This window comes from Drosophila gunungcola (assembly GCF_025200985.1).
Source record: "Drosophila gunungcola strain Sukarami chromosome 3L unlocalized genomic scaffold, Dgunungcola_SK_2 000003F, whole genome shotgun sequence".
Classification (NCBI taxonomy): domain Eukaryota; kingdom Metazoa; phylum Arthropoda; class Insecta; order Diptera; family Drosophilidae; genus Drosophila; species Drosophila gunungcola.
In genome coordinates this window covers 2,390,670-2,404,506 of record NW_026453179.1, presented here as the reverse complement: position 1 = coordinate 2,404,506, position 13,837 = coordinate 2,390,670, and the positions used below count along the sequence as shown (strand labels likewise).

Genomic DNA, 13,837 nt, shown 5'->3' with positions numbered 1-13,837 from the left:
ATTGATTATTATATACAATCGTGCTTGATGCCCAGATTTGATAATTTGTTTTCAAATAGCACATTCAAAATTAAGAAATTATTATTGAAACTAAGCCAGAAATTATTTTATAGTTTGATAACTAAGTAAATTTTTAAAAACCACTTAAAATTTCTTTGGAGATAGGGGCTATAACTATTATTGTTAAGTTGTTAGGACTTGCAGACTATTCTTTGTTAAGCATAGATAGCTGGGGTTTAATGTTGTACTTTACAAAAGTAACTGTAAGTTAATCCTCTTCATAAATAAACTAAAATGCTCTTACATTCCGCAACCACAGAAAGAGATTGCGGAACCCCTGATGGACCTCAAGCAAGGCATTGAGATCCTGCGTCAGAACCGCACCTTCCGCAGCATCCTCTCCACGCTGCTGTCCGTGGGCATCTTCCTGAACGGTGCTCCGGTCAAGGGATTCCAGATCGAGTACCTGGCCAAGGTGCCGGAGGTGAAGGACACAGTGCACAAGCACTCGCTGCTGCACCACCTCTGCCACATGGTCATGGAATCGAGCAGCGACACCAGTGATCTCTACTCGGAGATTGGACCCATCACGCGAGCCTCCAAGGCGGATTTCACGGACTTGGCCCACAATCTCAACCAGCTGGAGGCGGAATGCAAGGCGTGCTGGGATCGTCTGAAACTGATTGCCAAACACGACTGCCCCCCACCGCTGAAGCAAAAGTTGGTTGACTTCCTGGCCGACTGTGCGGAGCGCATCATCATCCTGCAAATCGTCCACCGGCGGGTGATGAACCGCTACCGCAAGTTCCTCCTTTGGCTGGGCATGCCGCAGCACAGTGTGGCGGAGTCGCGGCCCAACGAGTTCTGCCGGACACTGTCCGAATTCGCACTGGAGTACCGCACCACCAGGGAGCGAGTGCAGCAGCAGCTGGAGAAGAAGGCCAACCACCGCGAGAGGAACAAGACGCGCGGCAAGCTGATCATCGACATGGCCAAGTTCAAGACCAAAGATGACGTGGCCGACGACGAACTTAAGTTAGTATTGAGGGCATTACATCATAAAATCTTATCAATCCAAAGATATTTTATAATCTATTCACCAATATTAACATGACTAAAGTACATCATATTGAAACGATAAGTCAAACCACATCACCAGCTTATCGCTATTCAAATGACCCGAATTTTCGGAAATATAATACGATAAGCTTTTTTAAAGTTATTTATAATTGTGAGATTAACATTTCTCAACGTCTTCTTGCTTATCAGAGAAAAGGGTTTCATAGATTTATACATTTACAAAAAGATTTTCTGTGATCTAAAGTTTAAAACATTTTGTATTACAGAAAATTGCTAGACACATCTAGTGCAGACCAGGCTGATGGAACGCTCACCTGGCGCAGAAGGCGGGCGGAGCAGCTCCGTTCGCCGATCACCCGCCAGAGTGAGGAGCAGTTCACCGACGGTGACGATGAGATATTGGAATCTCTGGTAAAAACCGCCACCAAGGCACCCGGAACCCGGACAACTCCAAGGGAACGGAAACGGACGCGTCACGCGGATCGCAAATCATGTAAGTTGACTGCTCCCACAAATCAATCCATTCCAAATCCACGTCAAAAAACTCTGACAGTGAGAATACGTTTTTTAATGAAAAGGTGCTGGTCTATATCTTTTCGAATCACACACAGCGCGCTATGTGTATAACCTCTAGCTGGATACTTCAAAACCAGAAACACACTACACCAGCAACAACAATTCCAAAGAAAAACTATATAATTTTATAAATATGTATTTACCACACACAAAATTCCAAATTCACACGAAGCCCTGCAGTTGTTCCCCTATTTACAATATATTCCCGATTTCGCAGCTTTTTCCCTCTAGTTTTGCCAGCTTACGAATCTGTTGCCTATATTGGGTTTTAATTTCTTTCCATTTCGTTCTATTACCATTAACGCACCAATCCAACAAACCAAATAAAAAATCAATAAAACCAAACCCAACCAATCTGAAATATTGACTATCGAAGTGAAGCGCAGCCGCACGCGCGAAGGATTCACAGTTGAAAGAGCACCATCGCCGTAGAAAGCGTTACTGTTAACCGTATCCGTAACCGTTGCCAAAAGAACAGCCAACTGTTTTTTTAGGTTTTACCTTTTTTGGTTAGTGAATTGATTTGTGTTGAGTTCTACACCTCTTGTTTTACGAATAATTTGTTTCAACCCCAATTGGCTGATACTTGTATTCAGCCTTGTTTTGTATTTTGTTGAATATCCTGGTTTTATTGCATGGAAAAATGGGTCGAAAAGTCGTCACACCCATTTGTATATATTTGCATGTGGCCTAACGGATTTTCAAAAATAAATGCTGCATGACCTTAACACTTAACATAGAATGACAGCCTAACTAAATCCTTTATGTAACTCTTTTCGATTTTTATTATAACACATTTGATTCATGTTTTGCAGTGCGTCGCACGCTAAAGAACGGTTTGACCGAAGAGGAAAAACAGCACGTGGCTGCCTTAATACAAACCTATTAGGACTAGGAGATTACCATAGTAGATACCCGCATCACATCCGAGATAATTCTATCCCCAGTGACGTCACAAGTCGGGCACTACGCGCACAGACTGAAATTGGCGATCTCAGGCGAGCAAGCGAACCCAGAAAATCCCTTTTATATGACAACGTGCGCATCATCAGTACTGCAACAATATTTAAGTACCAACAACATCAACGAAAATGTCCTTAAACAAAAACGTTTTTCATCGTGTTTTTCTGTTATTTAATTTTTTGTTTTTGCTTCAGCTAAGTATTATTAATTAAACGTAATTCAACAAACCTGTATTAGTAGTTGAAAACGATTTTAATGTTACAATTTCGATTACAAGAAATTTCGATATCCCGAGCCACATCATTAAAATTTGTACCAAAATACGACACAATTTGTGCTTTCTAAATTAACTTAAATCTACAAGTTATGTCTAACTTAATTACGAAAATCAATAAATAAATACATATTTATTACAAATAAAAAAAGATGCGCGTTTTGTGTGCGACTTCTGCAGCGCCAGTCACAATTTCCTTTTATTTTAAAGTGTATATTTATTCAAAATTAACAGGTATACTGCTACCTATGTGGCAGCTTGAGCAGGTTGTAAATATAGGGGATAACAAAATTTTGGCATATTAGATTATACATTAATTCTACTTGATTTACATCTTAATTTCTTCAGACTTCGAATGTGTTAAATATATCTTAATGGTAGGTCATGTGGGTGGTATCTTTTAAGTCTTCTTTTGGTAGGTCTCCATATTAGCCTCTTCGCCAGGGTGTTAGGATGAGAGCCAAGACGTCTGAGGTAGTTTTCGGCGTGCGTACGACATACATCGCCTATCTTTGCGATTTGGAGATCTCTTTCTATATCACTAGTTCTCATGAACCAGGGGGCGTTGCAAATTGATCTGATAATCTTACTTTGTGCTACTCGGATTTTGTTTAGGTTCGACTTAGACGCTGTGCCGTAGATTTGTAATGCATATTTCCAGATTGGACTAAGAATAGCTTTATAGATGCGAACTTTGTTGGACAGTGAGAGCTTATTTCTTGGAGATAGAACCCAGGACATACTTGCTGCCTTTGAGAGCACAGACTGCTTGACCATGGTTGTGTGCCTCTGGAAAGTGAGTCCTCTATCCAAAATCACACCAAGGTACTTGTAGTAGGACTCGTGTCGAAGTACAGAGCCGAGCATGGAAATGCCTGGGCAGTTTTTTGGCCTTGTGGAGAATGTGACACAAGCACATTTGCTGCAGTTGATGCCTATGTTCCATTCTGTAGTCCACTTTTCAAAGCGTGTCACGTACTCCTGCAGGCCCGAGGTTGCAATATCTATACTTGAACTCCTGACCAAAACCGCAGTGTCGTCGGCGTATGTTGCGATGAGCATGTTATCATCGTCAACTTCGGCACAGCCCCAGGAATCTGGCATATCTGACGTGTAGAGTGAGTAAAGCGTCGGGCCTAGTACACTGCCTTGGGGTACACCGGCTGAGACTGGACGTTTTGACGACTTCTCACCATCGACAGTCACACTGAATTTCCTTTCTGATAAAAAGCTCTGAATGAGGAGGAAAAGCTGTGGCGTTAGTATAATCTTCAGTTTACTTAGGAGACCGTCGTGCCATACCCTATCAAAGGCTTGTTGAACGTCCATGAACACAGCAACTGCATACATTTTGTTTTCCATGGCTTCCAGAGCAAAATTGACAACGCGGTGTAGCTGTTCAGGAGTACCGTGACTTTTTCGGAAACCAAACTGAAACTTTGGAATAGCTTTGCTCACACTTTCTAGTCCAAGGATCCGATCCAATATCACTCTTTCCATCATTTTGCCCAATGCCGGTAAGAGACTGATTGGCCTGTATGCGTCTACTTCGGTGGGTTGCTTTCCTGGCTTGGGAATCATTGTGATAATAGCACTCTTCCATGTACTTGGATAATGACTGAGCCTTAAGACGCTGTTGAACAGCAGTACTATAAAAAGTAGTGCTTTTTTGGGAAGAATTTTGAGCGTTTTGTTGTCCAGGAGATCCTCACCTGGAGCTTTTTTGTTTTTGAGCTTTCCGATCTGTGTCTCAACCTCTTCCAGTGTTACAGGCCTTGTGGGCAGGGCCATTTGAAAAGGTCTGTCCAGACGCATTTGCACAAGGATTCGATTTTCTATCGGAGTTAGGTTTAACGGCTTAAATCTGTTCTCTAAACTGTCAGCAAAGATATCAGCCTTCTGCTGACTGGAGCGACACCAACCACCAGCGGGATTTCTGATAGGAGCCTTTGGAATGATCTGTCTCTTAAACCGATTTGTGAGCTTCCATAGAGAGTAGTTAGTAGATGCATCTGGACTCGCGTTTTCCAACATACAGTCAATTTGGTCCTGTTTGTTCTTTGTCAACACTTTTCTTAGGCGATTTGAAAGCCTTTTGTAAATATTGTAGATTCGCTTATCTCCTGTTCTTGTATACTCGCGACGAACTTTCCTTTTTAGCTGTATAAGAATTAAAGCATTTTGTGGGAGCAGGTTGGTTTTATTTTGGTCCGTAGGATGTCTTTGATTTAGGCTAGCAGCTGTCGCAGCAGTGTATATTTTTTCCATGAAAACCGTTACCGCATCTTCGAGATCCTCTGGATGGTTAATCACTGTGTTGAGATTTAAGCTTCTGTCTAGGGTTTCCTTAAATTTTTCAACTGAGGAGCCGGGCGGTAGAATTGATTTCCTTTTGATTTTGTATTGCTGTGTTTGACTTAAAGTTGCAACAACTGATAAATGATCGGAGGATAGCTCGTATTTTGTTTCGATCGAGAGCTTATTGAGTGCTACTCCATTCACAATAAAAAAGTCCAGGGCTGTTGGCGTAAGTCTGGTATTGGAAGAATAAAAGGTAGGTTCCCCAGTAGCTAGGATTTGGCTTGAGCTAGAAATTATGGCTTCTTGAAGACGCTTCCCCCGACAGCAAGACCTTATATTGCCCCACCATTGATGTTTGGCATTAAAGTCCCCTCCAGCCAAAAATTTAGGGCCCAGAGATGCTATAAGCTGGTCGAAGTCGTTTTTTGTCCAGGGCTCGTTGGGAGGAAGGTACAATGAAGCTATTTTAAGAACACCTCCATTTGTTGGAAGATCGAGACTAGCTAGCTGTAGATCGTTTCGTGATGTGGGCTCAGCCTGAGTATGAATAATGTTAGCCTTGATGAGGATAGCAGATCCTCCTTTAGCGGTGTTACTAGGGTGATTGGCAAGGTATTGGTCATAACCAGGTAGGTACATTTTAAGACCAGGACGCATATGGGTCTCTGTAATGAGCATAATGTCTATTGAGTTATCAATAAGGAAAAGACGAAGTTCTTCACTTTTCTTAACTAGACCTCTTGCGTTCCATAGTCCGATCTTAAGTGTTGCGACTGTCATTTCCCTGAAATAAGAATCTGAACTAGGTCGCGAAAGGCCTTGTTCGACTCAATCGTTTCCATGACTAGTTTGAAGAGTTGATCCAGCCTAGCATTTATATCAAAGATTGCCCTTTCCAAGGTGGACAGATTTCTGTCAGAGTTGCGGTCATCTCCAGAAATATGTGCCACAGGCTGTCTGGCTGCAGCGCTGGTACTGCTCGGAAGGCTATTTCTGGCCATGTCTGCATAAGAGACGCCATCTCTGGTAGCTGACATGGAGAGTAGTTGACCGTTTCGGGATTCGTTTGTCCTATTGCTTGTTGTTTTGCTGAGATTTAATCCAGGTTTAAGTTTTTTGCACAATTCCATTCTTACAGCCTTTAAAACTAGCAGGGTGATTTTCACCACAGTTTGCACACATACATTGGTTGTTAATATGCGACTCGCAGGATTTAGAGTTGGTAGGATGATCTCCGGCACAATTCCCACAAACAGGCTTTATAAAACAGCAATTTTGAGTGTGTCCAAAATTCTGGCATTTATAACATTGGACGAGATCCTTATTACGAGTAGCCTTTTCTACCGTAACTCTGTGCCTTCCGATTTGTTTAATTTTAAGCGACTCAGCTACATTCGGAGTCATCTTGAGATTAACGTAAAACAAGTTTTGCCTATCATTAGCATTAACGTTGTCCGTGGTCCCGCGCAGGCCAGTCTTTCTTGGGCAGTAAATATTAACAACGTTAAAACCTTTGTCCGTAAAGCAACGCTCTATTTCCTCTTTAGGGACTGTGGAATGTATGTTCCTCAGCACCAGCTTAAATGGTTTGTCCTCACGGAGTTGATGATGCCAAAACTCGCAGTTTAATGCAGTCAGGCTACGAACCACCTTGCGGAATGCCTCAGCACTGTCAGTGTATATGCGAGTAATTCCGAATTTAGATGTTCGTATCTCATATTGATTTTCAGAGATGATTTCATCAAGGGTCCGTTCCAGAGTGAGAATATTGATTACCTTTGGAACACATATGGGTGGAGGTTTCGGCTTGGTCGATTCAGGTTGGTTTGAACTATGCCTCTGGCCATTAGGATCAAACGTTTCATCACTTGTCTCCATATCCTCAATAGAGGTTATTTCCTCAGCTAAAGGTGCAAATCGGTTGTTGCGTAGTCCATTGGACGTCGAAGCTTGACCTGAATTACCAATTTTGTTTAAATTGCCTTTACTTTTCTTGATGCTCTCTGGCTCTTTACTGCAGTTTGAAGTGTTTCGTTTCCTGCGAAGAGAAGTACTTGGTGCTTGAAACGAGCACCCCATATCGGGTACTTTTGGGAAATTGTTAATTCCTGGAGACGTTAACATTTCTGCAGAGGTAACTGGAGTGGTATATGAAGAAGCTGCAACGGTGTAAGTGGTGGTGCCAGAACTGGCACTTGTAGCTGTAACGGTGTTAGTTACAGGTGTTGCAGAGCTAGTTTTAACAGCTTCTTCGTTTTGTTGTAGAAGGGTGTCCACATGTCGTCGAGCCAAATCTCTTGCAAGTTTGGCTCGAAGTTCCGCGGGAGATTCACCAGCGATTTCCTTCATCTTCTCAAATCCGGACAGCTCTTTCGAGAGTGACGGATAAGAAGGTGTGTTGCTATTCATTTTTAATTAACTATATTTTCGATTAGGAAAATAATAGAAATCAAATGCAAAATTTTCAAAAGTCTTTACTTCTTATCTCTCGCTGGGCAGTGGGAGCACAAGCGAGAGACAAGACCTAGCCCAATGGGCAGAGTCGTACACAACGCTTACACTGCCGCTCGGGTGTTAAATTGGTAGAACTCGTTAAAGACACCGTCGGACGGCGTCTAAAAATAGATTGCGCGCAGATAAGCACAACAAAAGAAATTGGAGATCACTCTCTGGTTGATAATTAGGAGCTTAACACGACCGTACGAAACAAGTGCACAAACTCGACTGACACAATTTCCTAGCGATTTTAGTCGCATGGGTCATGTCATGGGTTTTTATAAAGAGTATTGCATACTTTTTGGACTGGCTAGAAACCATTTGTGCATGGCTGCTGAACATAATCAAGGCAAAATCCCCGGTTGTCTATATCATTGGGAGCCTCTACGCCATCCGTGTGGAAGTAAAGCCGGAATGGACGAACGCTGGCTGTCAGGATATTAAGAAAATTATAGATAATATTATTAACAAGTCAGGGAATTCAATTAATAGGTGATAAAAAAAAATACTATAAACTCCAACCTTAATTAAACTCTAGATTGCGAAAACAAAGTTAAAAATAAATTTATGAGGAATGAAAATTAATATTAAATGTTTACTTTAAATTACAAAACCCTTGTAGTTACAGGATATTAAGGCAGTAAGTAGCCTTTTTTTCTGAGATTAACATTGACATATTAAAGAATTTATTAAAATTATAAGATATTTAATACAAAAGTTTCTTGCAAAATTAGTAATTAAAATTTTGAATTTTGACAAACATGTTAATATAAACCTTATTTAAAATAGAACAAATTTTAACCCAGTGCCTTATTTTTGTGAGAATAGCAATGACAAAACTTTAATTCTTTAAGGAGAGTCAATAAACTTTGATTCTACTTACACTGCACCGTTTTGGCCAGCATCCCAGCTTCCGCACTGAAAGTCCCGCCACAAACGCGATCCTCGCAACCGGGCAGAGGAGGAATCCTGTCCGCCGATCTGATGCAGCCAATCAGAAGCCAATCGCTGACACACCCACTGATGGTGGACACCTGAGATCCTCCACCACCCACCATTGTGGGCACAGGATTATTCGAGTTTCCAGTCAGCGTAAACGACCTCGATCTGTTGTTCTCCAGATCTGGACAGGCGTTGTACTGAATTCCGCAGAAGTTGCGCTCGTTACGAATACAGATGCTGTAGTCCTGGTTGGACAGCTGTCTTCCACCAACTGTGTTGTAGTTAAAGCTTCGAACCCTTCCACTAATGGCCGTGTAGTACTGCAGGCAGCCTTGATCCGCTCGACTTATGCTGCCGCAGTGGATTTGGGTGACGCGGATGCGCCACAGACGAGGAAAACTTGCGCTGGTGATCACCGACAGAACAATCGGGTTGCTCTGCCCCAGACCCGCGTCAATGTACACTGCGAAAACACAAGGTTGGCATTGAAAAGTAAGCCGCTTTTGTTTACAGTGCTAATCGTAAAGAGTGGTTATAAGTTTTAGTATTTGTACACACGGTCTGGGGGTGCTTTTTATATATTAAACATAATTTTTTTCAAGTCATAAGCATAAGATGGTGACTAACAATGTTGTCCACTAAGCCGATATGGAGAGATATATTATTTAATAAGCTGTAAAATTGAGTTTAAAAAAACAATTAGAAATTTAAAAACTAAAAAAATTTAAAACTAGTAATGTATCCAAAAACAAAAAGTTTGCCACAAATGGAAAAATTCCGAAATAAAGCAATTAATTGTCTTTAACTCTTATAAAATAACAAAACTGATAACAATAAATTGACTTTAACTCTTATAAAATAACAAAACAGATTTTTGCAAAACTAAATTTAGGTATTAAGCTTCTCATGCTTTTCGTTGAATAACCAATTAGTTTGATTAAATCTTCTGGCAAACTCACTGTGATCTCCGGTTGAACTGCCACAAATGGTGGGTGTGGGACTGCCGCCCGATATCAAGAGCTGGTCCTGATTGCATAGATGATTGGCCGCCTCTGGAGGGGCTATTGAAAACATATCCAAATCCAGTCGCAACTGGCATATATCCGGGTGTAGTTTTTGCACCGTGACCTGGCAACTTCCGGTACCGTCGTAGACATCCGGATGATTGGGATTCACAAAGTACGTGGAGTTCTCGCGTATGACACCGCCGCATGTCTGAAGAACTGAACGAAAGTATAAGGAAACGCATTTTTCCGGGCCTCGCAGTCAGGTGAAAACTTACAGATGCAACACACGCCATAGCCACCGCCACAGGGACCAGCTGGAATGCCATTTCTCAGCACACAATCCTTGCTGGGAATGCAATTTCCCTGTTCGCCCGAAGGCGCTGAGCAGCTGCCAGGACCAATGGGAACCAGGGCAAAAATGGGCAAAACTGCTGGGTGTTACACAAAATTTAATTCAAACACTGTCTCTATTGAGGTAATAGGTTTTAGGACCCACACTTGGATTCTCGCCAACGCGGAGCAGGTGTTAGCCATTTGCTGCCGAACAGCATGTCCCGCCAACTATTTGTCGGCGCTGGCTTGTGCACTTTACAGGTGGCCAGGACCAAAAGGCTGAAAGCCACAGTCAGTTGCATGGGCAACATGGTTAATTATCCACTGGGAGATCGGTAGGCAGTTGGCAGATCCGCTCGCGTTGATTTGTGACTTTGTTATGAAAGGCTGCGCTTGCGGGGGCGACAATTTATTTCACTCGGCGTGGCAAAAAGTTTAATGACCGCAATTTGTTCAACGCTTTTCGCTTTTTAGTTTTACTAAGCCCCAGCTGAGTTTAGCTGAATATTAATTACAATAACAAAACGCAATCGTCACAACAATTAGATGCGCCACAATCAGCGAAATGCCGGGGGGCCGTGTTGGATTTTTTGACTGTGTTTGGATGGGAAGTGGTCCCATCTCTGTGCTCTCGCTTTTCACTGTTTGTTTCCTGTTGCGAATTTGTTTTTCCACACCTCTGGGCGCCCATTAAATGTGGAGCAACTCCTCTGCAGACCGAATATCAAAGCATTAAAGTGCTGAGCAATTTGATTCGGGTATCTGCAGCACCGTAAACAAATGTTACAGTATATAACAATTTTACACCACTTTGACGTCATTGCTTCACATATCTAATTTGATTACGCAGCACCGACGAAATTGGGTCAATGTCAATTAAATTGCTTAATTCAATTAAGGTATATTTAAAATTGATGAAGGTATTTTTTTGTTTTTTGGCTTACTTCAGAATTGTTTTTTTTATTCTGAGGCCAAAGAACTGACCTTCGCAACGGAATTTGCACTGCTTTTGTCCCTGGTAACGTGAGATGACCAAAACAATGATAAGCTTTTAGCTGAAGGGTGATACTAAGTTTTATATGGCGGAAGTTCTTTGGGACTTTGACTTATTTACAAACAACAAAAGAGGCTTAGGCGACAATATGACTATGAAGGACAACTAAAAAGTTTTATCAAAATATCATGCTGAAATTAATAAAGCCAAGAAATAAATGTTGATTGTTTTTTTTTCTTTGGCTATTATATAGAAAACTATTTTAACAGCTTTTTACAAGGCTCATATAATAGCTCTTAAGAAATAATTCATAATACTTGAATAGTTTTTCAATATCTTGTAAGTCCAATTTTCTTCTGTTAAAAAATGTTTAAAGCATTTTGAACTAAAACAAAAATCATAAAATGCAAACAAGAATTAAAGAAAAACAAATATGTAAAGAAATACAACTTAATGGCACTTGTGTTTTTTAATTTCAAGATATCTTTCTTAACTTAAATTTTTATATCAAAGTAACATATATATTTATATTTATACACTGATAACAAAAATTGAATAACACAAACAAATATTTGGCTATTTAATTCAAAATTATATATTTTATATTTAAATTAATGATTAAATCATAATAACAATGCATACTAAAATATTAAAATATTTGAATCGATGTGAAAAATATTAGAATTAAGATAGTTTCTATTTGATTAAATGCATTTTAATAAAGTTGAATATGGAATATATTTCAGATATTAAAATCGATTCCAAAAATAGTCAACTGAAAAATTGCTGAACAATTTTAAAATGAGTACAAAATATTTGCTTTTACTACGTTTTGTTACCAGTGTGCTGTTGATAAGATTAAAGTCGAATTGTTAGTTAAAAAATAAAATAATATATATTAATGTTTTAAATATTTTATAAAAACCGGTATTTAATTGTATTGATTTTATTTTATTTAGTACAAATGTTTAAAACTCATTTCCGTTACTCTAAAGCGGAGCTTCTCTGTCGCACTCAACGGAAACGCCAGCTTCGCAAAGGTCCACGCAGTATTTGCCAGATTTAATGGAGCAGATCTTGTTGTCCTTGCACTTGGTGACCTGGCTGGTTAGAGTGGACCCATCGCACATCTGGAAGGTGGTGCGGCTGGTGCAGACGAACATGCTGGAGCCATCGCAGGTGGGACAGGATCCATCGGCAGCGGAGTCCGAACAGGCTGGGTCATAAGCGCCCTTTTCTATGCAGATGATTCCCAGGCTGGTGCAGACCTGACCATCGCTACACCGGGCAATCTGATTGGGAGCCACATTGGGGGAGCAGAACCTGTAGTGTGTTTCATTCAGGCAGGCCACTCCGTTTTCCTGGCAGTTATTGCACAATCCAAGGACCACCACAGCCATAGAGCTAAAGGCCACAAAAAAACACTGAAAAGTGTAATTATTATTATGGTTTTCCCCTTACTAAATTCCCTCATAAGCTTACCAGATTTCTCAGAATTTGGGACTGTTGCATTTTGCTTTTTTGATGCTTCCTAACGGACTAACTAAAGTAGCCATCAGGCGCATGGCTTTTATAATAAACAGACAGTGAGCAACAGCAGATAGCGTTAGATTTTTATACTGGGGATTTGGTATGCTAAAGATCTAAAAATATATGGTACTATTTGCCAAGTAGCGCTCCCGTGCTACTCGAAGATTACCTTAATAGGAAGAACAGCTTTACGGTCGTTGCTCGGCATTGAAAGATAAATGTTATGGCCCCGGGACCACTATAAAGATATCACCCCAGTGCGGGGCTTATAAAGCTGTGTGGTTCCTCCTTTCCGATTTAATCGTAAACTCACAATGAAGGCGTTCATGCTGATCGCAGTGCTGGTGGCTCTTTTGGCCTCGGCCACCGTAAATGCCTCATGTGGTCGGTGCGCGGATTCGCACAGCTGCATCGGTGAAAGGGAATTCCAAATATGCTTCGACGGTAAGGTGGCCTAACTTTCTCTTGGTAATCTTCCAACTAATGACTTACTAATTTTGTAGGTGTTCGCGATCAGACAGTCAACTACACCTGTCCCGACGACACTCCCATTTGCACGGACTACAGTGTTATTTGCTTTGCCAACGGTACGGATGTCCAACGTGGCTGTGGTGATGTCTCGAAATGCGGGCAATGCGCCGGATTTGCAACCTTCGCCTGCACTTCGCTGACCACCTTTGCTATTTGCAACAATGGCGAGGTTTCCGCCAACGATATACCCTGTGCTGAGGATTACGTTTGCAGTGCTTCACAAGCTGCCTCCGGAAATCCATGTATTACCCGCTGCGAATCCACGGATGATGACATATGCGATCGGATTGTGGAAGCAAAAGATGATAGCACTACTACAGCTTCTGAAACGCCAACAACAGACTCCACTTTGGAATCGAGCACAGAAAGTTCTTCAACAGATGCTTCCATGACAACCAGTGATTCTTCTACCGGAAGTTCTGCTGAAAGCTCCACAGAAACTCCTCCTTCAGAAAGTTCTTCTGTCACGGAGGCCATCAGCAGCACCGAAGGAACCGCAACAACTCCAGTCTTCAACGAAATCGTCTATTGCCAAGGAATCAGTTCGATGGGTCGCTATCCCATACCCAACGATACAGTCTGCACCAGGTACTTACCTCCTCATTGATCGTGAAAGAAATATTAATTATTCCTGATTTTTCCAGCTATATCTACTGTGTATATAAGAGTGGCAACTGGGCAGGAATCCTCTATAATTGTCCCAAAGAGAAGCCCTATTTTAACGCAGATATATTCAATTGTGCAACTGTAAGACCAGCTAATTCGGGTTGCACCAATTTATCCTAAATATTTGTTGTATGCTTATTTTAT

General features: G+C 41.3%; 4 protein-coding genes across 4 annotated transcripts in view; 2 read left to right on the top strand and 2 right to left on the bottom strand.

Annotated features, from left to right (window-relative positions):
• The window catches only part of LOC128258742 (FH1/FH2 domain-containing protein 3-like), a 30,156-nt gene extending 27,310 nt beyond the window's left edge, over positions 1–2,846 (top strand). The window contains 3 exon segments of the mRNA XM_052990589.1: positions 320–1,035; positions 1,347–1,573; positions 2,472–2,846. Coding sequence (XP_052846549.1) covers positions 320–1,035; positions 1,347–1,573; positions 2,472–2,545 — 1,017 coding nt within the window. The 3' untranslated portion in view covers positions 2,546–2,846.
• A 5,049-nt stretch (positions 2,847–7,895) lies between these two features.
• Positions 7,896–10,326, bottom strand: LOC128258752 (uncharacterized). The gene is made up of 5 exons (XM_052990618.1): positions 10,136–10,326; positions 9,915–10,067; positions 9,592–9,855; positions 8,574–9,095; positions 7,896–8,119 (listed from the first exon to the last, which is right to left on the bottom strand). The coding sequence occupies exons 1-5, from the start codon at positions 10,281–10,283 to the stop codon at positions 8,001–8,003; spliced, it is 1,206 nt and encodes a 401-aa protein (XP_052846578.1). The 5' UTR covers positions 10,284–10,326; the 3' UTR covers positions 7,896–8,000.
• A 1,558-nt stretch (positions 10,327–11,884) lies between these two features.
• On the bottom strand, positions 11,885–12,537 carry LOC128258767 (uncharacterized). The gene is made up of 2 exons (XM_052990635.1): positions 12,449–12,537; positions 11,885–12,390 (listed from the first exon to the last, which is right to left on the bottom strand). The coding sequence occupies exons 1-2, from the start codon at positions 12,476–12,478 to the stop codon at positions 11,956–11,958; spliced, it is 465 nt and encodes a 154-aa protein (XP_052846595.1). The 5' UTR covers positions 12,479–12,537; the 3' UTR covers positions 11,885–11,955.
• A 243-nt stretch (positions 12,538–12,780) lies between these two features.
• Positions 12,781–13,836, top strand: LOC128258754 (papilin). Its single transcript, XM_052990620.1, has 3 exons — positions 12,781–12,940; positions 13,000–13,615; positions 13,672–13,836. The coding sequence occupies exons 1-3, from the start codon at positions 12,811–12,813 to the stop codon at positions 13,811–13,813; spliced, it is 888 nt and encodes a 295-aa protein (XP_052846580.1). The 5' UTR covers positions 12,781–12,810; the 3' UTR covers positions 13,814–13,836.
• The last annotated feature ends 1 nt before the right edge of the window (position 13,837 follows it).